At 37.6% G+C, this 26439-nt stretch overlaps 5 protein-coding genes across 8 annotated transcripts; 3 read left to right on the forward strand and 2 right to left on the reverse strand.

Moving 5' to 3' along the window:
- Positions 1–600: 600 nt before the first annotated feature.
- LOC140011143 (3-dehydroquinate synthase, chloroplastic-like) lies at positions 601–4635 on the forward strand. Its single transcript, XM_072059552.1, has 8 exons — positions 601–1064; positions 2036–2186; positions 2269–2436; positions 2553–2779; positions 3275–3398; positions 3851–3913; positions 4033–4176; positions 4280–4635. Exons 1-8 carry the CDS (start codon positions 739–741, stop codon positions 4409–4411), a joined length of 1335 nt encoding a protein of 444 aa, XP_071915653.1. The 5' UTR covers positions 601–738; the 3' UTR covers positions 4412–4635.
- A 1946-nt stretch (positions 4636–6581) lies between these two features.
- Positions 6582–9475, forward strand: LOC140004499 (rac-like GTP-binding protein RHO1). The gene is made up of 8 exons (XM_072059827.1): positions 6582–6756; positions 7077–7349; positions 7938–8025; positions 8125–8234; positions 8321–8384; positions 8720–8784; positions 8878–8943; positions 9027–9475. Exons 2-8 carry the CDS (start codon positions 7251–7253, stop codon positions 9126–9128), a joined length of 594 nt encoding a protein of 197 aa, XP_071915928.1. The 5' UTR covers positions 6582–6756; positions 7077–7250; the 3' UTR covers positions 9129–9475.
- Positions 9476–10825: 1350 nt separating this feature from the next.
- Positions 10826–12444, forward strand: LOC140011186 (ubiquitin-conjugating enzyme E2 28-like). 3 transcript variants are annotated; one of them, XM_072059830.1, is made up of 4 exons: positions 10826–11406; positions 11555–11689; positions 11850–11954; positions 12041–12444. In XM_072059830.1, the coding sequence occupies exons 2-4, from the start codon at positions 11579–11581 to the stop codon at positions 12182–12184; spliced, it is 360 nt and encodes a 119-aa protein (XP_071915931.1). In that variant the 5' UTR covers positions 10826–11406; positions 11555–11578; the 3' UTR covers positions 12185–12444. The 3 variants fall into 3 exon arrangements, with proteins under 3 accessions (XP_071915931.1, XP_071915930.1, XP_071915932.1); XM_072059829.1 differs by having other exon boundaries at positions 10858–11406; positions 11562–11689; XM_072059831.1 differs by lacking the exon at positions 10826–11406 and adding an exon at positions 11456–11471.
- Positions 12445–12654: 210 nt separating this feature from the next.
- LOC140011184 (vacuolar protein sorting-associated protein 35A-like) lies at positions 12655–21820 on the reverse strand. Of its 2 annotated transcripts, XM_072059818.1 has the most exons (22): positions 21485–21820; positions 21281–21377; positions 20963–21086; positions 19897–20082; positions 19541–19628; positions 19286–19342; positions 19101–19190; positions 18889–19011; positions 18503–18577; positions 18325–18384; positions 17723–17839; positions 16573–16812; positions 16435–16500; positions 16252–16341; positions 15441–15530; positions 14694–14783; positions 14303–14371; positions 14144–14224; positions 13874–13981; positions 13674–13777; positions 13285–13398; positions 12655–13169 (listed from the first exon to the last, which is right to left on the reverse strand). In XM_072059818.1, exons 1-22 carry the CDS (start codon positions 21575–21577, stop codon positions 12959–12961), a joined length of 2373 nt encoding a protein of 790 aa, XP_071915919.1. In that variant the 5' UTR covers positions 21578–21820; the 3' UTR covers positions 12655–12958. The 2 variants fall into 2 exon arrangements, with proteins under 2 accessions (XP_071915919.1, XP_071915920.1); XM_072059819.1 differs by lacking the exons at positions 20963–21086; positions 21485–21820 and having other exon boundaries at positions 21281–21383.
- A 1544-nt stretch (positions 21821–23364) lies between these two features.
- On the reverse strand, positions 23365–24331 carry LOC140011185 (heavy metal-associated isoprenylated plant protein 27-like). Its single transcript, XM_072059828.1, has 2 exons — positions 24122–24331; positions 23365–24010 (listed from the first exon to the last, which is right to left on the reverse strand). Exons 1-2 carry the CDS (start codon positions 24215–24217, stop codon positions 23624–23626), a joined length of 483 nt encoding a protein of 160 aa, XP_071915929.1. The 5' UTR covers positions 24218–24331; the 3' UTR covers positions 23365–23623.
- Positions 24332–26439: the final 2108 nt, after the last annotated feature.

The raw sequence follows: 26439 nt of genomic DNA on the forward strand, positions 1-26439 counted from the left end.
GTTTATGTTATAAGTGTGCCGTGTTTATATATATATATATATATATATATATATATATATTAACAATTCGAACCACTTTGAATCACGGATTCTAGTTTTGATTCAAATTTTTTACGAATTTGAACCGAAACTTTAATCATGGTCACGTTCGTACTCTCCATGTCAAATTCAAATTCCAGTTCAACAAGTAGCATAGTTTCGATTCAAATTTTTGATGAATTTAAACCGAAACTTTAATCACGATTATGATCATGACTTTATACTCTCCATATCTGATTCAAATTACAGTTCAACAAATACCATGTCCAGTTCTGAAATCTGAACCGTAGCCACCACTAGGTGTGGGAACTGGGAAGGAGTAACCTGTGTATGAAAGACCATAAAAGCAAAATTGGAGCAATAATGCAACCTTAAGGCTACCTGCAAACCACCAAAATCACTAATGACCATTGTAGGCCCGTTAGGCCCTTGGCAATCTTGTGCCAGAGAAAGCCCTCACCGGACCTACAAGAATGTCCTTTCCTTTTCACCACATTTGCCCTTCACCTACCAACTCCATTTCCCACGTCCTCTGTTTCTCTTCTCCCACCCACCGCCTAGCAGCAGGCAATCACCAAATCAGTTTTTTTTTTTTTTAACTTATAAGACTTAGCCGACGCCATCACATTTTATTAGTCCTCTTCCATTGTACCTACTCTCCGGACCCCCTTTTCTCAGCCTCCCACCATCCTTATTCCGATGGCTTCTTCTTTCTGCACCAAAAGCGCTCTTTCTTTCTCAACCAAACACGAAAACATTTCTACTTCTTTCCTGATAAAACCAATCATCCAACGTGACTTCCTCGTGCGGTTCCCAAAGTCCCGCTCTTTTTCTTCCCCTGCTCGCCTGGAGTTAAATGCAACCAAATTGAGGGTGTCTGCCTGTTCAGCCACTCCGGTGATGGATCAGCCTCCGAGTGAAACCACTTCTACAGCTCCCACAATCGTTGAAGTTGATTTGGGCAATCGGAGCTACCCGATTTATATTGGGTCCGGACTTCTTAATCAGCCTGACCTTCTCCAAAGGTACCTGATCTTAGTCACTCTTAAATGCTAGTAGTTTTGCTCGTAGTACTATTTTATTTGAGCTGTCACTGTGAGAGCTAGGATATTAATTTTGCTACACTTTTTTGTAAATTTATGGTCAAGCTCTCCGATTTATCCACGAATTTTTGTTTAGCGTAGTGTTGAGGGAGAGGGAAGGGCTAAAGATTCCAACTTTGTTGCACTGAATTCCCTGACAACTATTTGTCATCCAATAACACTCCATCCTGAAGAAGATGAAATGCAAAGCAAAAAATTTTGTTGGATTATACTGTGGAGTCAAGTTTCATTTTTTTCCATGTTCGTAATGGAAAGATTATTTGCAAGGAGTTGAAGTTTCGAAAATGCAATTCAGCAATTTAGTTTTTTTTTTTTCTACTTTTAGGCATTGACAGGGATCTCTAGATTCATTTATTGCTTGCAGAAGATCTAAAAAGCTTTTACATTTTCTTTTCCATTATGGAAGATGAGGTTCTCTTGTTATTCATTGGTAGTTTGATTTCCGTGTAAGATTGCTTAGCACATGGTTGGGTCCTGATGTCCCAAGTAATGCCGAAGAGGTCGTACTAGAGGTTTTGTGTGTCCAATTATTAGACTAACGTTTGATAGATTGAAGTGATTTTATACATACGTTTAGTCTGGCATGATGGATTAATAAACTAAGATGCTAACACTAATACCCTGCTTAAACTTAGGTGAGTGATGTTGAGGGGATAGAAAGTTGCCTGCTCATTTTTTAAGCCCTTGAATTAGATGCTAGGCGTTCTGGACAATATTGAAGAAGGCTATTAGATGGAAGTCATGTGTGTTCATAATGGTTTCAGTACTTGGGGAAATAACTTGTGCATTCTGGAATGACAATTTATGTTGGATATTAGTTGCTCCATTAACCGGCTCTTCTTCTTTGTATTTTCTGTCTTTGGTTGATTATTAAGCTTTCTGATTTCATGTAGGCATGTCCACGGCAAGAAAGTCTTGGTTGTAACTAATACCACCATCGCGCCATTATATCTAGATAAAACAATTAGGGCGTTGACAGATGGAAATTCGAATGTTACTGTTGATAGTGTTAATTTGCCGGATGGTGAGAAGTACAAGAACATGGTATGCACTCTGATTCTGTGCAAGAACCTACAAAATTAGGTGTTTCAGCAAAATAAACGCATTTTGTTATTGTGATTTCTAGGAAACTCTTATGAAAGTCTTTGATAAAGCAATTGAGACAAGAATGGATAGACGCTGTACATTTGTTGCCCTTGGTGGAGGAGTCATAGGTGACATGTGTGGATATGCTGCTGCTGCTTACCTCCGTGGTGTGAATTTCATTCAGATTCCTACCACGGTTATGGCGCAGGTGGGCTCAAGCTATGACATTTCTGATAATTCTTTGTTTCTTTTGCATTCTCTCAAAATTCCTTTTTTCTTTGTTCTGCCTCCATACTTAATGTTGTTTCTATTGCTCTCTATTAGGTTGATTCTTCTGTTGGTGGTAAAACTGGAATAAACCATCCACTTGGTAAAAATATGATTGGTGCATTTTACCAACCACAATGTGTACTGATAGACACCGACACACTAAACACATTGCCAGATAGAGAACTAGCATCAGGGCTTGCAGAAGTCATAAAGTATGGGCTTATAAGAGATGCAGATTTCTTTGAGTGGCAAGAGAAGAACTTACCAGCATTACTGGCAAGGTTAGTATATTATGACCATCATCACCGCCTTCCTCTTCTATTTACATCCAAAAATATGTAACCCTTAGTTGAAATGATGTAACTGCATGGTTTTCGGATGGCTTTCTAGTTGCTCAGTTGATGCACATCCTATTTCCTGGCATGACATGGTACAGGATTAGTGATACAGATATAGCTATTGAGTGACTTCTTTTACTCTAAGAAGTTTGTTGTTTCAGTGGAGGATATCCACAAAAGAAAATGGCATGAGAGATGTAAATCAGTTGTGAACCCTTCAAAGAGAATGTGTTCCACCAGCATGCTATTCATTTTTTATGTTTAATGATGATTTTTTGTGTCCGTTCTTTTATTTTTGGTTATGAGTTATGACTGCAAGCTGATTGGTGACCCAGTAAACTTTAACTTAGAGAAAGCCTCTCTACTCATGCTTTACATTCCAAATATAAAATTGTCGTTGTGGCTCTAATAGATTTTGACATGTCCACTTCTTTGTAGGGATCCTAGTGCTCTTGCTTATGCTATTAAGCGTTCTTGTGAGAACAAAGCTGAGGTAGTCTCTCAAGATGAAAAGGAAAGTGGATTGAGGGCAACCTTGAACTTGGGTCATACATTTGGTCATGTAAGTTGAAGGTTCCCAAGAGAGGATCACATTACATTTTCTTACTCTGATCATCCTTCTTTCCATATGTTTGCACAGTGAATTTGATTAAGACACTTTAGCACTTAGTTATCTTTTAATTTTTGTTCTGTTCGAGTCCAAGTATGTCTCATATGCTTGATGTAATGCTGTATCTTAGTCTCACAATGAATCCTTTGATTTGACCCAAAAGCGGGGAGAGTGAAGTCATGGAGTTGTGACATTCTGTGAGAGCATTTAGTCTATTACAAGCAAGATGACTTTGTGCTTTATTAAGTTTCTGAAGAACTAAACTTGTGTATACATTCTTTATTGGTGGTCTAGATGAACTATTACATTTGTCTTTTCCTTGACTGGAATCATCGTTAACATCATTATTGGCCTTTTTGGTCATTGCTGTAGTTTGTTCTTGCTAATAAAAGCAACTTTTACAGGCAATAGAGACTGGTTTTGGTTATGGGCAGTGGCTGCATGGAGAAGCTGTTGCTGCTGGCACGGTAATTGACCCTTTATTTTCCAAGAGAACTGCTCCATATTGTCTGACAGTGGGAGGAGCGGAGATTGAATTCTTGATGACGTAATTTTTACTAAAGGGCGTTGATTTTTGAACTTCCAGGTTATGGCTGTTGATATGTCGTACCGCTTGGGCTGGATTGAAGATTCACTTGTAAAGCGAGTTGATAGAATTTTAAAACAGGCAAAGCTCCCCACTGCACCTCCAGAAACCATGACGGTGGAGATGTTCAAATCTGTCATGGCGGTAAGAGATTTAAACTGCTTGTCTTATTGTTCACCATCACCCTAATTTATGTGCTTCAATGTTCTAGTACATCCTTTTTACCCCCCTCCCCCTGATTTGGCAGGTTGATAAGAAGGTGGCGGACGGGCTGCTGAGGCTCATCCTTTTGAAAGGTCCTCTAGGCAGTTGTGTCTTTACTGGTGACTATGATAGAAAGGCCCTTGATGAAACATTACGTGCATTTTGCAAGTCATGAAAAAGCCGGCCAGTGTTGGCCTCAACCGCTGTTTTTAAGATATGTCAATTGATGTAGCAACACGTATATATGCTACAAAATTTTCCTGTATTTTAGATAGCTTTACCATGCAAGACTTGGATCTTATCCTACCAATACAAGCTGTTGTAAATTGTAGTTCATCAAACCTCATGAATGCGAATCATTTGTTGGCAATAATATCATATGTACTGATTATTGAGCAACATTAGTTTCTTTTTCCAATTGCTCCTGCATCTAAATTTAAGTCTTCATTCTCTGATGGCAGATCTTTTACAAATTAAACAATTCCACTATTTTTTGTTTAAAAGCATGTGTGCTGCATCCGTGAGTGTATTTGCAGGATCAGGGCACCTGCAACGGTTCCTGGCAATTATGTGCATTTTGCACATGACGTAACTTTGTTTGCACATGGTGTAATTTTGTTTGCACACGGCGTAATTTTAGAACAAAATTTTGTGAGTCCCACATATGTTGTTAAAATCGAGATACAAGATGAAATCTGGATCGTACATTTTTTTTTTACCAAATCTTGGTCATGAACTGTCCAGGAATGGTCCTTCTGATGACCGTCCTGCCCCATATCCGTATTTGCAGGTCTGCAGAATCTGCTATTGGTACTTCAATCATTGTAACTTCGACAGGAGATTAAGGAAAAAGTCTAGTTACTTGAGTGGAAAGTTTTACTCTAATTATTCCTGCTTTTGTACTCAAGATTTTGCCAAGGCAACCATCTCTAAAATATTATGTGTTTTCGGTCTGATGAAAATAGGAACAATTTGCAATGATGATGATGAACACAGGTTTTGCCGTGTTAAGCACTTTAATGATTTCACCTAGGGCCACCAAGCATTTGATTACTACTTACCAGTGTTCAACAACCACACATTAGGATAGAATTTATTCTGGTCTTAATCTTTATTTTTCTCTCACTAAATCAGAACATTATCTAATAACCAAACTTTTTGGAAAATTCTTTGCTAGCTGACCGATTCCTCCCGAATTAGATATCATTGCACAAATCACCAAGGAGTATCATTCACAAAATGTTATGTGCGATTCCAGCAATATATAAGTCATCGGATTAAATATTGGACTTTATGAGTCTAGGGGAATAAATGATGATTTAACAAATAAAATAGCAAGGATTAAGGCACTTGCCATGCATTATTATGTTATATATAGTCCATACATTCATAGTTGTTGTCTCTTTCAAGTCTTACATTCTCAATTTATGAATTTAACTTTACTTTTCAAAAAAAAAAAATTCAACACTTGAATCTCGATTTACTCGGGGTTCGAGGACAAAAAATAAATGTAATTAATGTTTAAGGCAAACTCTATGCGTGTGTAAGTAATTAATTATATTTTTCATGAAAATGGGTTTTTTCGTGCTGAAAATATTCATGATATGGTGAGTTTTTTTTTTTTTTGAGGTATGGTGTTTAGTTAGTTATTTAGTAGTATTTAATTTTATCTATGTATAATTACTAGTATAATTTAAAATCAAAACCTAAAATGCTAAGAAATAGGAGAGCTAGTGAGTAATTAATTTAACCAAATGACCTTTGATACGTAAAGAAAAAGTAAATACTCTTAATAGATAGTGAAGGTACAAAATCCAGTTCAAACGATAGTCGCATATACGTTGTGGTGGTGCTCTCATTGTGTTTGGACAGGAGATTATTTGTCCAAATATTGTATTGTATAGATGTATATAACATATAGAAATGTATACTCATTGCATTGTACTGATATATCTAACATATAGAAATGAGTAGATATAGTAGATTGTATAGATGTATTTTTTTTTTTTGCTGTATCAGGATCTAACAAATATAAGGACGCGATCCCCTAAACTACAATCCATAGAGGAATTTAATCATTTTTTGATGGCTATTGAGTCAAAACTTGGTGGTTAATTGTGTAGATGTGTCGATATTCAATTTGTGCCTTGGCTCAAAAAAAAAAAAATCGAAAGGTGAGAGTAGGGGTAGTTTTAGTCATGCTTGCACCAAAAGCGTTGGCAAGCAGCCAATGAGAGCCATTAAAAAACGAGGCTTTGGTTGGTATAAAAGCGGGGAGAGAGAGAGAGAGAGAGAGGAAATATAGAGTAGAAGTCGTAGCTACTAAAAAAAACAAACCAATAAAGAGAGAGAGAGAGAGAGAGAGAGAGAGAGAGAGCGGCGGGGGGGAGGATGAGTGGTTGGTTGGTTGGGTTGGTTATAATGTTGGGTGAGGAGTGAGTGAGTGATTGTTGGTCGTCCACAGCGAACGCTTCAACGGCTTATTTCCCGGCCAAAGCCAACACCAACAAAAGAATTAAGGTACTTTGTACTAGTAATTTTTTTACTTCTCCATTCAACCATTTTCACAAACACCTCACCCACATAATCTCTTCCCTCTACAACAAACACTTGTTCTTTCTCTCTCTCCCTCTCTCTCTCCATCCCCATTTTTCTCTCTCTATACTGTCAGTTTCTAGATCTCGATCCCCAATTTCCTTCCCTACCCCTTTTCATTTCTCCTCCCATCCTACATTCCTCCGTTAAGCATCTATTTTCTCTCTGATTAGGGCTAGGGTTTTCCGGTTAACTTGTTTTTTTTTTTTCGTTGGGGTTTGTTTTTCTCGGATGCATTTGTACAGATGCTTTATTGGAGGGGATAAACGGAGATTACAGCAAGAATTCGGATTTCTTTTTCATGATTATAATCAGGTCTTCTGAGAAGATCTGAGAATAAAAAAAAAAGAGGAGGAGGAGGAGGAGGAGGTAGTAAACATTGTTGAGATTGTGTTCGAAAACGGCTGAGGGGTGACAAAATGAGTGCGTCCAGGTTCATTAAATGCGTTACGGTTGGGGATGGTGCCGTCGGCAAGACTTGTCTCTTGATTTCTTACACCAGCAATACCTTTCCCACGGTCTGCATTCTCTATTTCATGCTTCTTCTTCTTCTTCTTCCTTTCAACTATACTGCAGTTTTCTGAATTATGAGGATTTACATTTCCTGCTTCCCGGATCATCGGTTTTGTTATTTGTTTTCTTGAGTTTTTTCGCCAGGGCTATCAAATGAGAAAATTTATATTTTCTATGTATGTAGTTTTCTCTCTGTTTCCGGAAAATGTATTTGAGCTAATAGGCTGCTAAAGAGAACGAGCTATTAAGTGTGGGTATCTTTTGCGTATTCCCATCAAGTGTGTATCTTTTGTCCGTTAACTTGACGAGAACAAGCTATTAGGGTGCTAAAGAGAAGATTTTTGGGCCATTTTCTCGAGTCCGGTTAGGTCTTGCCATGAAAAAGTGGTAGCAATGAGTTTTGGGCTGCAGGTGCTTGTAGTTTCTGTGGTGTTTTGGGATTTCAGTTTGGCATATGCATCATTCCGTGTATTTGCATCAGTGTCTGATTTGGATGATATTTTGTTAAACTCTGTTGAAAGATTTCTTCCATGGTACCCCAAATCTTACTGTTTTTTTTTTTGGGTACTTCTTCATGTTATGATGGGCATCAGGACTATGTCCCAACTGTTTTTGACAATTTCAGCGCAAATGTGGTTGTTAATGGGAGTACTGTTAACTTAGGACTGTGGGATACTGCTGGTATGTATTTCAAATGTTTAATATCCATTTTGCTTTTCAGCTATCAGATATATGACATTGCTGTGAATATGACGCCTATGTTACTTTTACGTGGTACAGGACAGGAGGATTATAATAGATTGAGACCTCTGAGTTATCGTGGAGCAGATGTTTTCATCTTGGCTTTTTCTCTCATTAGTAAGGCCAGCTATGAAAATGTCTCTAAGAAGGTGAGTAGAATATCGCTCCATTTTTGCTGATTTTTCACCTTACTTAACCATATTGAAAAAAAAATTTCTGCTCTTCATATTTCCAGTGGATTCCTGAGTTGAAGCATTATGCCCCTGGTGTCCCAATAGTTCTTGTTGGAACTAAACTTGGTAAGTTCTTTGCTCCATATGCTTCTCAAGGATTGATTGGTGGCCTCTGATCTCATTGTAGTAATTTAGTTGCTTATTTCACTGGTTCTTATAATGGGCGGAATGTTTAAATAGCATACTACTAGAGTATAATGCTTATATAGTTTTTTGTCCATCTGGTTTATGGTTGTTGTCTGCACAAGGACGGTACACATTTACTTGGAGCTGCATTTTATTGTTGTCTGGGTTTTCTTTTTCACAAAGCTTCTTCCAGTTAATGTTATTTCAAGTAGATTCCTATTATTCTCTAATGTCCCAGTCTTAATTTTCATGGTTTTTGATCGCACCACATTCAGATCTTCGGGATGATAAGCAATTCTTCATTGACCATCCTGGTGCAGTGCCAATAACTACAGCACAAGTAAAGATTACGTCAATCTATTTCTTTGCTTAATGGGAGATGAGATTACTTTTAAGATTTGCTGCTGATATTAAATTTTCTTGAATTATCAAGGGAGAGGAGCTAAGAAAAATGATTGGAGCACCTGCCTACATTGAATGTAGTTCTAAGACACAGCAGGTATGTTTGCTTTTTAGATCATTCAGTAGATATATTTGGGAAGAATTTGACTAAGTTCTTCCTTGATAACCTCCTTGTTGCAGAATGTGAAATCAGTTTTTGATGCTGCAATTAAAGTTGTGCTCCAGCCGCCAAAGCAAAAGAAGAAGAAGGGAAAGGCCCAAAAGGCTTGCTCCATATTGTGATGGACATTACCCACTCCTTCTCCTTGTATCGCCCGTGTCTCTTTCGCTTTGCCTTTGTCTCAGAGGAAGTAGGGAGGTCCTTCTACGTCTCCAGTGAAAGTCTATTGATCTATCTGTGGAAGTTTCAAGTGGCTCGGCTTTTTTGTAATTTGCAGTGATCTCTGACTTTTTTGAGTCACTACTTTGTAGGCCACTGCTTTGTGCCCTCCTTGTTTTGGTTTGCTTTTATGTTTTAACAACCTGAAGATCCAGTTAGGAAAACAAATTTGTTTCGCCTCACTGTTGTCATCTTTGTTATTTTCATTTTTCTATATGAAAATCTAGATTTGTTTGATTTTCTTATGAAATTTAGAGGATCTAAAGATATTCTGTGCTAAGTACCCTCTCCCTCTGCATCTGCTGCATTATTTTTATTTGTATCATATCACGTCGTAGCGGCTGCTATGCCCAGTTACTCGTGTCAGGGATGTAATGACCTTTGCCAGTGCTGGCAATAAAATTAAGTAGCTCCACAATTTTCGTGTCAGAAAATCTTTGCTGCCGGTGCTGGCAATAATAAATGATGAATCAGGAGTACCTTTGCGCCTCTCAACTTTAAAGTTGATGCTGAGGGCTTTTTTTTTTTTTTTTGAAAAACTGGAATAAAAGCTTGAATTCAAGTCACGAGGGTGGTAAAGGCGCCATGCCCCGGTCGTCGTATTCAAGTCAAAATGGGGGTCCTTTTGCTTCTTCTGGGTTCGAAATTTTCCTTTTATCATTTTCTTTCCTGGAGTATCTCTTTTTAGCACTCCCTGAACTTGCCTATTCACCACGCTACATTTTAGCTTTTCCTTTTTTTTTTTTTTGAATTAATCTAATCATTTTGATTCCTTTATTTATTCGATCAAGGGAATGAAAGAGCCCAATTAGGTTGAATGATATACTTTCAAAAGTTTTTGAAATTATATTTAAATTTCGGCTTTATGTATTTTAAGTCAGTTTTTTTCGTAGACTATTTGTTAAGGTCAAATCTGGATGAGTTTTTATCAAATCAAGTTCGAATTCAACTCAAATAGATAAAATCTTTGCACGTAAATTTCAAATATTATTGGGTGAATTTAAGTCGCGCTTGAAAGTTCAAGGAAGCATTGAATCTTGTTTATATCTTGTTTATGTATTTAGTTTGATGAGTTTGCGAACTAATTGGTGATATGATTTTCAAAACCCCATCTTGGGGCTGATAGAAAAGGAATAAAGTTGGGTTCGAATTACGACAAAGTTTCTGGATAAGGCTCCTTTGATTTAACGTGATCCACTCAGTCCTTTTCTCTTCTTTTAGGGGCAATTTTTTCTTCCAGAACGAAGAACGCAAGAGGACGGGGTTGACCTCCTGCAGTTGATCCTTCTTTATTTACAGAATCTCGTTTAAAAATTTTGAAAGTGGCCACAATCAATTTTTTTGTAAAGATGAGAGTATAAAATGATCAAGATAATGGATTAGAGACTAAATTGGCCAAGACCTAAAAAATGATCTTTGTGTGTGTGTGTGTGTGTGTGTGTGTGTTTGTTTAAAGATAAGGATTAAATGATCGTCCTGATGGATAAGGAGCAAAATTTCGCAAAGGCGTTGAAGATGAGGGACCAAAACGGTCATGTTTCCTTTATTCCTTTGTGGTTTCATACAGTTCAGTTTAAACCTTTTCTCTGATTAAGCTTGGAGATGGAAAAGATTCAATCTTATGAACTGAAGTCGTGTGAAATTCGTTTAACATAACAAAATCCCTTTTGATAATCTTGAATATTGATGGCTATTCTGTCAAGTAAAATTCCATTTGAAAGGTTAAATGCGAAATTCCCCCCACCTTTCCTAAATGCAAGTTGACCAACCAAGTTCGTGCGCTCATGCTTGATGAGACGTATGAAATGGGAACCAACCTACTATTTTGTCCTGCTAAGGAATATTTTTCTTTTTACAGCTAAAGGGACGTACACAAATTGGTTGGGGCCGCGTACTCAGCTTTCTGCCACCGAATAGATACTTCGGCCTTTTGAATAGGAAAATTGTGGGACGGCTTCAGCTCAAGTGAAGTGGCTCGCATCATAGATATATATCCTGTTTTTGGATATCTGGAGATGTCTCCTCCATCAGACATTGAGCTCCTTTCTTGACATCACAAGCTAAGAGCTGAAGATCTTCTTCGTCCTCAACCGAGAAAATTTGTTGAGGAAATGGCATCTAGGAGAATTCTCAAAGAGCTCAGGGACTTGCAAAGAGACCCGCCCACTTCATGCAGCGCAGGTACCGTACTTCCGAGCCTTCAACGAGACTACTTTCTTGTTTAAAATGATAAACCTTTTTTCAAGGTAAATAAATGATGCCTCATTTTTTAAAGAAGATTTTTATTTCTTGAATAAATAAATAAATGACTGATGATGTCATGTGGTAGCTTGCAGGACCCGTAGCTCAAGACATGTTTCACTGGCAAGCAACCATAATTGGCCCAAACGACAGCCCTTATGCAGGTGGTGTCTTCCAAGTTACCATTCATTTTCCACCTGATTACCCTTTCAAACCGCCTAAGGTAAAAATTTACCAAAACATAAATAAGTTTTCCTTTTTACGTAACGAGAGAATATTAAACCAACACTTCTCTACGAATACTATTATTAACTTATTCATTCCATACCGAGTTTTTTTTTTTTTTTACTGTTTTCCCAAAAGACTGAATTGAAAATTTACAGGTTGCATTCAGAACCAAAGTATTCCATCCAAATATAAATAACAATGGAAATATCTGCTTGGATATCCTCAAGGATCAATGGAGTCCAGCGCTCACCATATCCAAGGCAAACTACTTCTCTCTGTTCGGACCCATCTTACTCTTCTTCCATGTTAGAAAGGTGGTAATTAATGGTTTCTGTGCGGTTTGCAGGTTCTACTATCCATATGCTCACTTCTCACGGATCCAAACCCAGATGATCCACTAGTGCCAGAAATTGCTCACATGTACAAGACTGATAGAGTCAAGTACGAATCTATGGCCCGTAGCTGGACACAGAAGTATGCCATGTGCTGAACCTGAATCCCCCCATCGGGTCTCCATTCACCACAAAATGTTTACTCATGAGAATCCATCCATTCTCTCCTAGATAGGCTATGATGAATTTTCTCCTCCTTTAAGGCTTCAACGCTCCACGAGTAGTGCGTCAAGACAACAAAAGCGTTGAATAAAATTTTAATTTGCTTTATGGATGGTTTCTTCATCATAAAATGCAAAGCATCGTGTTGTGCCTTCTTTCCTTTTATTGATGGAATTACAAATTCGCTTTTTGCATCTTTCCGCAGTTTCACAACCCCGCCCCCCCCCCTCTCCCGGCGGCCGGGGAACGGCCAAAATGGAAGCCACATCGTTTGCGATTTAAAGCCGTGTGAGATTTTTACCATCCAAAACGACACAGAAAACCGACAACAGGCGAGAGACGACACCCACGCGTACACAAATTAAAAGGCATATTCTACTAGAAGTGAAATCTCCGAGACATCACATGAATAAGAAAAAAGTTACTTTCAACAATTATTGTTGAAAAAAAAAAAAGGCTGTTCTTACAAAGATTGTCCATCCTATGCTATACTCGTCAACCAAGTTAATATACAAAACCTCCCCAGATGTTTGAATGCTTGACTATAGTCAAAACCCAAAGAATGACTACATTCCACAACCCATATGTTGCAGCCAAATGATTCTCTTCATTGTCCAAGAACTAAAAAAACTCTTCACATCCCCAAAATTGTAAAAATTTTAATGCTTTTGACATGTGAAACGTGGATTCAGCATTGTACTTCCAACCAGTCAAACCTTAATTGCCTCGTATTTTTCACCCACTGCACCACCTTTATCCTTCTGGAACTGGATGAAGCGTAGTGTGCTCGCAAAGAAAGCATCCGCAGTTGGATCTGGTGTTGCATTCTCACCTTGCATTTCATTTGTGATCAATTCAATCAAGCTCTGTACAGAAGCAACTGTGATCTGTGTGACCCCCTTCTCAAAAAAATAGAGATACCTGAGATTTTAATCCGGAAATTATATAGGTAAGTCTACAGTAAAACATCTTTATTCATTATTTATCCGTAATAAACCACAAATTAAATTTTAGACAGCGATAAAGAAATATTCACTTGTTCAGTATTTCAATGAACAGCGCGACAGATCCGCCACTGCCTCGAGTTGCATTCGCCATTTGTTGAGCGGCATTTGCAATTCTTAAAGCACGTTTTAAGCAAAGCAAGACCCTGGCAAGGAAGAAAACCAAGAAGGGAAATAACAATGAGGACAGGAAAGGCTGTCATCAATCAAACAATATTGTACAACTTTTGAAATAAATCAATGCACTGGTGTCCACGAACACTCAGTCAGCTCGTATACAGACATTTACACGTGAAATCTGGATTGTGATTCTAAATGATATTATTTCGACAATCAGAATGATGCAAAGCATAAATGTGTGTGTGTGTGTGTGTGTAAAAGTAGGTGGCCTTATATTGATAATGAATATATTATCATTCACCTCTCCCCATCCTTGATGCTATCCTGATCATCAACCCAGAAAAGGTGTGAACAAGCATATACAGCTCTGCACTGATCAGGCTTCTTCAAAAGTTTCGCAGAATACTACACAGCAAATAGGGGTAATACAAGAATAAGATCCTCAACACAATTAACCATACTCTTCAATCCAATTACAAAAAAAAATATGTTACTAGTTACCCCAGTAGCCTTGTGTGTCAGCGTATCCCTGTTCTCAACGCCGAAGACGTGCATCCGCTGAAGAGTCCCAATTATTAAGTGTATTGCAGTTACTTGAGCCTTAGAATCCTACCGCATCATCCAAATCAAAGAAAGGAAGAGAATGAGCACAATTACTTGCACTATTAAAATTTAGCCCCAACAGTTTCAGGGTCACCTGAAAATAGGTAATATACAAGCCAAACAAGGTACACTAATATCCTTCTCTTTTAAGAAAATAATGAACTTTACCGAAATTTCTTCTTCATATAGTAGATAAGCTTGGGTGAAGAACTCATAGGCAACAGGTTCAAGATCAGAGTCATCAGCAGCCTGAGAATCAACAATGCATAAGCAGGTCAAAAAAAGCACAATATTCCATCTCTACTGCCAAATGTCATTTAAGTATACCTCAGCACACTGCAAGTAAAGTCGCATAGCAACTTCAGGTACAGGAACACTGGACAGAGCTTCAATTATCTGAAGGAAAAGAACAGTAACTGCTCAGTGTATAAACAAGAACATTCAGATATATTACAGTTTGGCATATCCTTCAAACAGAGCTCCAAAGAGCACAGGCACAAGAAAAATGAAAAGGAGCTGGAAGACAACCCCCCCCCCCCCCCCAAAAACCAAAAAAAAAAAAAAGAGTTCATTGAAAAGAATTCAAGGAACTTGGACCACATAGATAAGATCAGGTAAATTCACTTCTAGACCAAAAAAAACACAGAGGGGGTCTCTGTAGCCAACATCTGGCTGTGTCCTTATGAAGGCTTATTGTAGCCTCACTGAGCGTAACTACCTGGTTCAGTATTTGAAAGATTTTCTTAGGTGTAGCAGCTGTGTCTTCTTCAGCGACATTTTCGTCCCGATTTTGCAGTCGTCTGATCAACTGCATTTTCCAAGCAATAAAACAGTTCAACAAGAAAATAAGTCAAGCCTACATAAGATAAAAGAAATGCAGCAAAGAAGAATCTGAGTCTCATGATTTAGAATAAATCCCACATGTTCATTTAGTTAAAAACAGATACTAAACCAAATTCAAAATGGAGATAAACATCCAAGTATCACAGCCCCAGAATATGTCCTCACCCACTGACACCATCTTCCTTAATTCCTTGGAGTTCTCATTTGAAGTTAGGACTTTCACTGTTAAAGTTTTCTTCCCCCCCCCCCCGGTGCAATTATATTTATGAATGGTTGCAACATCTGTCTAATGAGTTATCCAAGTCAAGCATGGAAAAGATAGATATCTTGATCTGCATATATTAAGAGGAAATCGAACTAATTTCATAAGTTAAGTTTAGCAATAAAAATCTTTATAATGGTAACCAATAACTGCCCACAACATGCAGAAACAGTACTTGGTACACACTTGTTCATTTAGTTTAGCTTCTCTAAGGAGTATAAAAAATACATCAGCAGAAGTCATGCCGACATCTGCAGACAGCCATTATCCCCCTCAATACCAATAAATTATCAGGAAAATTTCATCAAAAAGCTGTGAATCTTTATACCTTATCCAACACACAACACAGCCAATACATACCTTGAGAGCATTAAAGATCAGGGGAGGGACTGTAAAGGGAAGCCTCTTAGGTCCTCCAGCCAAAATATGCTTCTTCACAGTGCATATAATCTATAAAAATAACAAAATGTCAACATTACTAAGTATAAAATGCAACAAACGGTTGCTTCAAACTGCTCGATTAGCAACAGGGAAAAGAAAGTCTGCATCCTTCCATTCCCCTCCCCCTTTTATTTGGTATTTAAGAAGGGACAAAATTTGTCCCCACGTAATTCTTTCAGAATCTAACATGATCCATTATATCAACATCCCAGTATCAAGACAAATAGAATTCATCTTTAGGGAGAAAAAAAGAAGAAGAATTCATCTTTAGAATGAAGACACGCTATAAACCAAATAAAAGCATGACAAGCATTGTTGATTTGAACGGAAAATAAAACTTCAGCCCTCATTTTAAATCAAACAAAACAAAATAAAAGCAGTAGGACCGCATTCAACCGAACTTGACAAGAGTCAAATTTCCTATTACCTGAAATGGTATAGGGTCAGTTAAACTCAACACAGCATGACATGACACAAGGAATATAACAGGTACTGATGATTAAGGAAAGCCAAAATCCATTAATTACAAGAAAACGAGAGGAGATAAAGGAAATGAGAGAATTTCAACACCCCCCCCCCCAACCCCAAAAAAAAATCATCAGGGAAACAATATATTTGTACCTTCATCAAGCCCAACTAAAGCCCATAATACTAGAGAACAAGCAAGTAGAAAGATACATATGTTACTGGCACTGTGCACTCAAATTTTATAAGGTCAAACAGTTATCACCTTAAGCATTTCTTCTGGATCATCATTGTGAAGCATTTGAATAAGACGTGCAACGGAATTCTGCTCCTCATGAAAGTCTTCCTCATCAAGCTGAAATAGAGGGAATAAGGGGATAAATTAATGATATATATGATAATAAATTATATAACTGACCCACTGATCAGGAGTTTAAATCTAAATTACCTCAGATTGAAGATTCCCTTCTAAATCTTTAATGAGCCCCTTTATTAACTCAAACAGGGCCTCGACCTACAAGGAAATACTCCCAAGTTATCAACACATAACCAGAAAGGGCAGAATACCACATCTTTAGAAACATACCTTCTCAGAGTTAGAAATTAATGTCTTATTTTTCATGATACTTTGAATTATGACACTGGCCATCTCCTTCTTTGTTCCATTGTCTAAGTACTCCATCACATGGGGATAATTTGAAAGCTTCAATGCGATATCTATATCATTGTATTTCTGAAGTGGAGCACTTAGAAGTGCAACAACTTGTTTTCTTGATTTGCTATCTTCAAGCTTTCCTTTCCCAGAAAGTTTCGTCACACAAGCGCCCTGCAGGATAGTAGCACCACCCAGAAGTATAGCTGCTTCAGCAAGTATCATGCTTGGGAAGTTTTATATATATATCTGAAATGCTAATTACCAAATGGATAAACTAGCATAGTAAGACTTTTCTCAGGAAAACAAAAATCTACAATCTTAAACCGTCCCTGAACAAGAAAGAGAATAAAAAAATGATCCCTCTTATAAGGCCATAATACAAGTCAGTTTGGCAATGTTTTTCTTGTAACTAAATCAAATATACTTCTGAAGAATCAACTGCATCTCTAGGCCACATGGCAAACCTGGCCTCCCTAATTTGCTAATCTTGAGTAACTTATGGAGCCTATCTTCATAGTTATGTATAATAATAAAATATCCATTGAAAGATCGTTGAGCCCAAAGATAGACAACTATAAACCCATTTCCGGAAAACAACACACTAGACTGGTGAAAAAGTATCACAAAATAACATGTACTTACAACAGAAATTTAGAACACAATTCAAAAACCCATGTGTCTGCTCTACATTATAAACAGTTCTTTAGCTTATCTTATACCCATCTGTTCATGAAAAGATTGGACATGGGTTTTCAAAACCCAAAAAACTAACTCCAGTTTCTGTATAACACCAATGTCCCTAATGAGACCTTCAAATTGCCAATTCTCAAGACTCACACCCAGATTTGATAATTATTTAGCACTTATGATTCATATATTCATCAGCAAACAGCTAAATTTCACAGACAGAGAAGTAACTACTTAGCGATTCATCATGAAGAATCATCTACCCAAAATTGTAATGTTGAAATGATGCTAAAATGCAAAATCTTCCAAAAATCAACAAAACCTTGATGTACAAACTTATGCAATCTACATAAAAAGTAACAATAAAACTCTAATGTAATATGCCAAGATTTACCAATATTTGATCCACAAAATCAAGACGATCTGGGTGCACTTGAAGCGTAAATGTCAAAAGAGACGAATACAAAGTTACAACTCCAATAACTGGCATGTCATCTTGCGCCTCAATCACCTGCATTATAAATGGTCTTGAGATCAGATATTTCTGAAATAGTTTGGATATCCATCCTAATTGATTAATCAACAAGGAAAGAGAAACTGCTGACCCATTCTCAGGCATTAGCGGGAAGGGTTCATTTTTCCAAAGATAAGGAACTTATAGAGAAAGATTAACTCTATTCAGTAGCCTTTCTAATTGCACAAGCAGACAAAGGAACATTTTCCTCCCACAATTCAACATAGCAACCCCACTAAAGCAACAGCAAAAGAAAATGGAGAAGAAGGACTACAACATGTTAATCAGAACCCTCATTTTTGTAGAACAAGCAGAGAAAAGGTTTGAGTCGTTTGACAATTGCTACATTATGTTAACTTCAAAACTTGTAAAGGTCAACATGCTCAAAGCAAACAACTTTTGCAGATGCAAGGATTTTTGTTATGGTGTAGAACTTAAACAGAGATTATGAACAACTTTCGTGGGGAACAGCGCATATTTACCTTGCCAATGGCATTACTCAGTTTCGCAAAAGCTTCTACTTGGAAAAACTCAGGTAAAACCTGCAACATTAAATTTCTGGCAGTTATATAGATAAATGAATTTTACGAAATTCCACAAACCAAAATCCACATTTAAGCACCACAAATTGACAGAAATATAGACTTTCAAATTACTTACTTCTGCACTTGAAGCAGCATAATTTGACAGCCTATCCATTAGTCGAGAAAGCACTGTCTTGATGTCAACAGAAGGCTGAAAAGGATACATAAAACACGAGTGTCTTTAATGCTAGTAAACAGAGTGGTCGTATGGCACTTTGGCTTGAAAAATGTTCAGAGATCTGTCAAAAAGCATCGGAATAATAATACACATAGGAATGAATCCTTTCAACTTGTTTTATCTTTTCCCATGAGGACAATGGCCCATTAACTTTAACCCACAATTGACAATCACGTCATTATTCTCTTACAGTCATCCAAAATATCCAATCTGTCCAATCTAACTCTATGCACTTAAACATTTCAAAAATCCATAGATTCTCCTAAAAGAGAAGCAAAATCAACCTGAAGCTGTGGGAAAGCACCCAGTAGAGTTTCAAGTGTCTGCAAGTGATATTCATCAGGGAATACTTGGATTATGCAATCCATCAAGTAGCATTGTGCAATCTCATCCTTGCAGTTGACTACCTGGAAGTAACAATAAAGGCACACTAGCATTATACTTACACTGAGAATCCAGAAAACTTGAAAACAAACTTGAGGAAAACCAATAATACCTGCTCCAAGACCCTGGTAAGAACAGTCTCTCGGTACATATCAAGGTCAACACCCTCAATCTGGCTGAGAACATGTAGGTTCTTCCCCACCTAGTAAAGATCACAGGAGAACTCTTGCGTGAGTGAATATAATCATTGTTCATCTGAAATGACTGGTAGACCTATCTTGGATTACAGATTATTACAAGATCACGAAGCTCGCTCCTCTCTTTTTCACGTTTCTCCTTCTCCCGAGCAGGTCCCTGCAGACCATAAAGCCCGATTGCAATCCTCAACTCATGATCAGCAAAGAGTATGAATCATTGACAAGCAATTAAACACCTGCATGATGACAAACCATGCTCTCATGATTTACTTTTTGCCCTCGAGACACGCTAGCAGGCATGGCGCATGTCTAAGCATGAGAGCAGGTAACAGAGTCCACAAAACTGTCAACCAACCTGATGTTGCATTCGAACCCAAAGTTTATTCATCTCTGTGAAATTTTGGAGTACAAACTCCACAGCATCCGAGACTGTCTCAGCATCCCTATAAATTAAAGCGGGAATAAACAAAAGAGAGATTAAACAGTGTACAAACACTCTTATAGAAAGAAAAAAATGGAAAAAAAAAGGATACAATGAAGAGAAAACAGTGAAAACAGACAGCTTTATCAGGGTTTATTGTATCCTACATGCATTACCAAAATTAATTTACTCTTCTTGATTCCCTTATGGACAGAGACACTTATTAAATCCTCACAGATAGAGCTGTCAAACAAAAATTAGCAATAATATACACAGATTTAGGTGCTTACCCTTCATACTCAGAACCCAGATCAGGTAATTTATCCCTACTGACTTGAGAAAGGTAACTCCTTAGAAAGAGCCCACGTAAAGGATGTTGTATGCCACGGCACATCTCCACAAGATCTTTAAGAATATCCTTTGCAGGAGCTTCCTTGGATTTTATGTACACAGACCCAACAGTACAAAGGAGATACCTGAATAAAAGAAAGAAGAATCTGAAATTAATGCTGCAGGTTGCAACTAAAAGCCCAAGAAATGAGAATTGCATATCCACCATGTGCTCCATGGTACCTTTATTTTCGTCGAATAGTATATATTAGGTTGGTGGATATTATAACCAAAAGAACACCAACACATTGTCATGAAAGTTATTTAACTTCTCTTCCCTCCATCCCTCTCCTCAAGAGGTCAGAGTGGGGGGATTTTGGTGATTGAAGTGTGCAGACTAACTTTAGCTACAAGCATCAACTTAATAAAGAGGAACATGCAAAAAAGTCAAACTCATTCATTGCCAAATTTTAGGCAACACTGAGCTAGATGGTGGTGGAGAAAGCTGATGACCTAAAATTCAAACGTGGCACTACAGTGCTTAACTATAAAAGTGCAAAAACCTATATCCCACCCAATTTTGAAGGTTCTAAACTTGCCCTTGGCCATAATTTTCCAGACAGGTATATTCTTATCTCCAGAAGCACTACATATGAACACACGTCAATCAAGAAATGCTAATCTCAAAGACTTGGCTGCTCTAGTTCAAGGCAATCGTGTAGCAATCATGGCTCTCATTTATACTAGTCTCACTGATCTATTATACACACACTGACAGTCTTCCTTGTGACATAAATCATAGACAGTAAGTTGTAATTACACATTTAGATTAAGTGCATATTCAACCCAAATTACATGCATACAAGCACTATAATAATTACTCGGAAGAGGTATAAGTATATCCTACTATTAGGTCCTATCTTCAGAAATAAAAGTCGGATGCAAATCTTCCATTCTTTTAAACTGTAAATTTTCTGACTTCCAATTTAAGAAAACGGTAACATCTACAAAGAGAATCCTACTCACAGCCTGGGCAATATGTTGCCAGCATGCTGCACCAGCTCATACAATTCAACTATTGAGCAACCACGCTTGGTCTCCTCCTTGAAAAAAATCTCTAGCTTCCTTAATTCATCAAATGCTCGCATATCTAAAAGCAAAATCAAATTCCCAGACTTATCAGTTGTCAAAAGGCCAATATATGAACGAACACTTCCTTAATAACACCGACCCCCATCCCCAAAAAAATAGACAATAAGTGAACCAAACAAATAAATTTCTACAATAAATGACCCAAATAAATTTCTCAGTTTCAAAATGCAAGATCCGATCAGTAAAACATACATAATTCGTAATATTTCTGAGGAGAAAGCCTCGAAGTCCGAAGTTCCGAAAGCATCTGAGCTGAGTACTTGAGCGCATCCTTCAAATTACTCGAATCCTTTTTGCAATCCGATCCAAACAACTCCAATTAGGGTTTACGTTGAACGACTTCATTGACCGACTTTCATGCTCCCAAAAGAAAAACAAAAAGAAAAAACGTATTACCAGAGCTCGATGCATATAAAAGGCGTTTTGCTGCAGGCCGGTGATGCCGGCGGCCAACCATTTTTCTTCGTCTTCGACTCCGTTATGATGCATCACGATCCTCTTTCGCCCTCTCCTGTTTCTGTCTATTGTTATTAACTTTACTAATTACCAGTAGCACCAAAGAGGAGCTGTTCTCGTAAACGACGACGAATTATGGTCACGTTTTGACTCTCTCTCGCTCTCTCTCTCTATCACAGGCTTGGAGCAACTGCCAGTCAGCGCCCTTTTTCTTTTTGTTGGATTGGATTATTTGGATCCAATTTGGTCCGAACTCTGAAAGAACCCAAAATTGGTCCTTTCTAAAGTGGAAGAGGCCGGAGGGCAATTTGTTAAAAATTGGCGCCTTTAGTGGAATTCTTCAAAGAACCTAATTTTAATCTTTGGCCCTTGAACTTAACAACTTGATAGTTAATGGAGTAAATTAAATTTGTGAAATTACCATCCATAACAATTTTTCGATCTTTGACTCAAAGGATGGATTCATGCATCTTAAGTTTCTTAACTCGGAGTGCAAACGAATCGAATCGAATCGTTTGCATTACAATATTTTTATTTTGTTATAATGCATCGGATTAACTTTTGTTATTTTTTAGACTCGGTTCTACACTAATTCCGAATTTTGTGAAACTGAAATGAGAACCTAAAAATAACAAGTATCTAGTTTTTGCGCTAAATCGAATGTTTTTCCAACTTGATACATAATTTGAATTCCAAGAGTTTGTAATAACAAGTCAAAGCAAAACCTTAAAGTAGGAGGGGGGAAAAATTCAGGTACAAGTATTGGGAAATTTCCACCGTTGTTTGTAGAAGTTAGTTGTAATTATAGTTCAATCTTTGATTATATTTTTGGTCGATTAATGTTTGAGAGAGAAGATGGCGTCTTTAGAAAAATGTGTTAGAAAACCACTTTATTAATTGCAAATCATCACCTAATATAAAGAAGCTGACTTGACTGTCCTCTCATTTGGTTAAACAGCATAAAGAGGCATCCGGTGTCGTGCTGCCCAAGAAGATGCCGTGGACCTTAGGTTATTTCTCATGGAATGAGAAAAGGTCTCAAGTTGGTGGAAAACTAGCAGTTAGTTCCCACTCTATCCATTCAAGGTCGGTTTTGGGCAAAGAAGCGTGTCAAACCCTACCCCTTTCCATATACGGCCAATTGAAAGGGAAGTCGTCATCAGGCTGGAGCACCGGAACAAGGAGAAGCAAAAGGCCACTTAAATAGAAGTATATCATCATATTTCGTCCTCTCTATTTTCCATAGCAAAATTAGTGGGTCAAAAAAGCACCAAATATGATGATTTATCAAGGAAAAGACAAAATAAGAACGTGGTAGCAAAGACGCTGCAACATGGATAAGGCCGCCCTTGATTGTGCATGAATAAAAATCGAGTTCAGAGATAGGGTAACGAAGGGTTTGACTAATGGAAGAAGAAGAAGAAGAAGAAAACAACTAAAGAAAGTAGCGATGGAAATGCTACTTCTGAAGCAACAAGAACTAATATTATTGTATCTGCAACAAGAACTATTCATCAGGCTGGAGCACCGGAACAAGGAGAAGCAAAAGGCCACCTAAATAGAAGTATATCATATTTCGTCCTCTTTATTTTCCATAGCAATTAGTGCACCAAATATGATGATTTATCAAGGAAAAAGACAAAATAAGAACATGGTAGTAAAGACGCTGCAACATAGATAAGGCCGCCCTTGATTGTGCATGAGTAAAATATGAGTTCAGAGATAGGGTAACAAAGGGTTTGCCTACTGATAGACAATAATATAATCATAGGAGGAAGAAGAAGAAAACAACTAAAGAAAGTAGCGATGGAAATGCCTACTTCTGAAGCAACAAGAAAGAACTATTAATATAGTCTCTGCAACAAGAACTATTCATACCCAAAATATACATATGTAGGGACAAACATCCACAGCCCACCTTATTTGCCTAGCTAGCTAGTACCCCTACTTTACTGCTTAAGCACCAACATATATATTATATATATATATATATACACATACATGATAGAACTCTTAAAACCCATGCAATTGCATGTAAATATACACACACACACACACGATGGATGGATATTAATTAGTTTACATTACGGAACAAGCATTAGGATTGTCATCACTAAACGCAGTCATATACTTGACTTCAGTGGAACTGGCACGAGCAAGGCTAGAAATCTGAGGATTATCCACCGCGTTCCGGACGTAACCAGCCGGAGCCTTTCTGTCATAAACCCCAGGAGCATAGGGATGCTCGACGACCTCTTGGGGGATGTAAGGCCAGAACTGAGCTTTCTTCCCGGTTCGATGTCTCACCCGTCGCAACACCTTATCCGGATCCACATGCCCGATTACTCTCAACCTGTGCTTCTTCGGATCAACCTCCACCTCTGAAACCCCTCTCATGTGTTCCACCGACTTCCTCACTCTTCTTTCGCACCCCTCACAGTCAATCTTCACTCTTATATCCACCGTCTGATGAACCAAAAAAAAAAAAACCAAGTATTATTTTTTTTTTTTTTTTTTGCATGAGAAACCAACTTCTAATAACTGCTTTTTGGAAAAATTTATTGATTGGTTACGTACCTGAAGGGGCCTTTTCTTCAGTTTCTTGAGCTTTCTCCTCTCACCCCAAGTGTTGTGCCATTCAAACCTATCTGAGAGGTAGTCTAAAAAACCCATTTCTTGAAAACTCTTTTCTTGGCTTTTTGACGTTGTGCTACAAGGTTCGAGCTAGAAGCAGTATGCAGCCGGAAAGTACCAGAGAATCGCCTGTGTTGGCAGTACTAGCACATTAGCACCGGGACTTGGATTATATAGCAGTAGTAGAGGCTAGAGACAAGAGACTGGAGAGGCAGCAAACGTCGACTTTGACCGGTTGCCATAAGGTCGGCAACAGGGGAGCCCGCAAGTGACACACACGTGGAGGCCTTGTTTTGAGCCATGTGTCCTCGTACCACGTCGGCACCCAGGGACCCCACGCCATCATAACCTTCGATGAAATTTCTACCCTTATCAATTAATTTCTGGAGTCTGCAGTTGATTTGATCGCAGGGAGCCTCGAACGTGTGGTCATTTTTTGAAGTTAAGAGTTGCCGGCTTTTGAGGTTAATTCTGGGATTAGGTTTATAAAACAACAAAAGTCTGATTCAGGCTGTTGAAAAAAAAGTGGTTGCCTTCGATCTTCATGATTATATACCTAGTTGGAGTGGCTTCCGTGGGCGGTGATTAATGCTCTAACTGGACATTAGGGGGCTACTAGTAGAATCAGACGGTTGATGCGTGAGCAGTGTTTCCTCATCCCATTTGTCCGGATGCAATAAAGATAATCGGATATGTTTGATCAAAAGATGCTAGCTAGAATCAAATACTCTCTAATCTTCTGATAACATACTGATAGTGGTCAAGCTTCAATCAATGCGGAAATAATTAATGAGTTTATTTAGATAGGAGTTTATTTGGATGATTTATTTGATATAATTACTAGTAATATTTTTTGTGATGTAATGCATGTAAAATAAAAATGTGATTGAGAAGATAAAAAAATGATTGAAATTTGTGAAGTAAATTTTTTTATTTCAAATCTTCCTAATCCAAACACGCCCATATGTTTTCAATTGGTTAATTGCACGAGTAATTTCTCATTTGGATGGCCATTTTTAAGAGTTTTTATTATTAAAAAAAAAAACGTACTACAACGATTTGATGTGTGTGAAGTAAAAATGTGATTGAAAAACATGCTCCTGAATGAATAACGTAAAAAATTTTCTGCAAAAAAAAAAAAAAAAAAAAATCCGAACAAGATTTTACTTTTGGAAGTATGGTATAGGAGTACCAATTATTATCAAGATATATGTGAAGCTGTAGTTGGTTGGACCAAATCCTCAAATTAACTTCTCTATGGACAATTTCTTGGTAGATGGTTTCTTATTGTTAATTTGGACAGGTGTCTCGGTAAGCAACTTAGATTAGGAAGATGATTAAAATGAATTTCCTAAGATGATTTGATTATCAAATGCATGTACTCGGGTGTCATATCATCATTCCAGCCAGGTGCCTGATTTACTTGGACACTCCATATTGGCTCATATCTAAAATACAATTAACTGATTTACCTCACCGTTTGAGACTGGAGATAATTCACCTCTGAAGCCTTGAGCTAGAATTACTAGTGAAAATGAAAAATGTAGTTATTCTTGCAGGATATACCACGTATATGAGATGAGGAGAATTCTTTCGTCCATCTCATGATTGATTAGTGGTTAAAGATTCCAACAAAATTTCATTTGCGGAGTTAGGTAGGCGTTTGATGCACATCCACACTTGGTCGGACATCATTAACAAGAAACTTCAGTAAATAATGCTCTGTGGAAGTGTGGGATAATGAGAGCTTTGAAAAGGAATTATCACCTGTCGACACTAAAAAGATGTCTTAAAGTATCGATTTTGTAATGTAGTGCGTTTGTAAATGTGCACACATTAATCCGTAATTAAGGTTAAAATCCGGGGCAACTGCGTATTTATTTATTTTTTGATACTTTAAGCAAAATTAATTTGAACGCGGACATCCGTGTGAACGAGTAATTAAAACATTTTAGCTATACCCTCTTGAAGTTATAGGTCTCGAACTTGTAACACACGTACAAGGCGTAAAAATATATAGAATTGGTTCGATAGTGGATTATTTACAAAAAAAAATTAGTTGCTTATATCATCAGTATATTTTTATTTCATATACATTACATAAAAAAAAAAATTTGTGTTATAAGCATTTCTTTTAAACATTCATTCTTTCTTTCTATAAACTCTGCTCGGAACCAAAAAGGGAAATCAACAAATGAAGCCAAAATAATTATAGTAAGGGTTAATTATACTTTGCACCGTTAAAATATATCCAAATCATC

The sequence above is a fragment of the Coffea arabica genome, chromosome 7e (assembly GCF_036785885.1).
Source record: "Coffea arabica cultivar ET-39 chromosome 7e, Coffea Arabica ET-39 HiFi, whole genome shotgun sequence".
Classification (NCBI taxonomy): domain Eukaryota; kingdom Viridiplantae; phylum Streptophyta; class Magnoliopsida; order Gentianales; family Rubiaceae; genus Coffea; species Coffea arabica.

Excerpts from the sequence above, each read along its gene's own strand:
- LOC140011143 (XM_072059552.1), top strand. The coding sequence starts at position 739 with ATGGCTTCTTCTTTCTGCACCAAAAGCGCTCTTTCTTTCTCAACCAAA. Across the intron at positions 1,065-2,035 it reads CAGCCTGACCTTCTCCAAAG|GCATGTCCACGGCAAGAAAG; the intron begins GTACCTGATCTT and ends GATTTCATGTAG. Across the intron at positions 2,780-3,274 it reads TTACCAGCATTACTGGCAAG|GGATCCTAGTGCTCTTGCTT; the intron begins GTTAGTATATTA and ends ACTTCTTTGTAG.
- LOC140004499 (XM_072059827.1), top strand. The coding sequence starts at position 7,251 with ATGAGTGCGTCCAGGTTCATTAAATGCGTTACGGTTGGGGATGGTGCC. Across the intron at positions 8,235-8,320 it reads ATGAAAATGTCTCTAAGAAG|TGGATTCCTGAGTTGAAGCA; the intron begins GTGAGTAGAATA and ends TCATATTTCCAG. Across the intron at positions 8,785-8,877 it reads TGCCAATAACTACAGCACAA|GGAGAGGAGCTAAGAAAAAT; the intron begins GTAAAGATTACG and ends TGAATTATCAAG.
- LOC140011186 (XM_072059829.1), top strand. The coding sequence starts at position 11,337 with ATGGCATCTAGGAGAATTCTCAAAGAGCTCAGGGACTTGCAAAGAGAC. Across the intron at positions 11,407-11,561 it reads GCCCACTTCATGCAGCGCAG|GACCCGTAGCTCAAGACATG; the intron begins GTACCGTACTTC and ends GGTAGCTTGCAG. Across the intron at positions 11,955-12,040 it reads CAGCGCTCACCATATCCAAG|GTTCTACTATCCATATGCTC; the intron begins GCAAACTACTTC and ends TGCGGTTTGCAG.
- LOC140011184 (XM_072059818.1), bottom strand. The coding sequence starts at position 21,577 with ATGCATCATAACGGAGTCGAAGACGAAGAAAAATGGTTGGCCGCCGGC. Across the intron at positions 18,385-18,502 it reads ATGCTGCTTCAAGTGCAGAA|GTTTTACCTGAGTTTTTCCA; the intron begins GTAAGTAATTTG and ends TTAATGTTGCAG. Across the intron at positions 14,784-15,440 it reads TGATCTTTAATGCTCTCAAG|TTGATCAGACGACTGCAAAA; the intron begins GTATGTATTGGC and ends TGGAAAATGCAG.
- LOC140011185 (XM_072059828.1), bottom strand. The coding sequence starts at position 24,217 with ATGGGTTTTTTAGACTACCTCTCAGATAGGTTTGAATGGCACAACACT. Across the intron at positions 24,011-24,121 it reads TGAAGAAAAGGCCCCTTCAG|ACGGTGGATATAAGAGTGAA; the intron begins GTACGTAACCAA and ends TTGGTTCATCAG.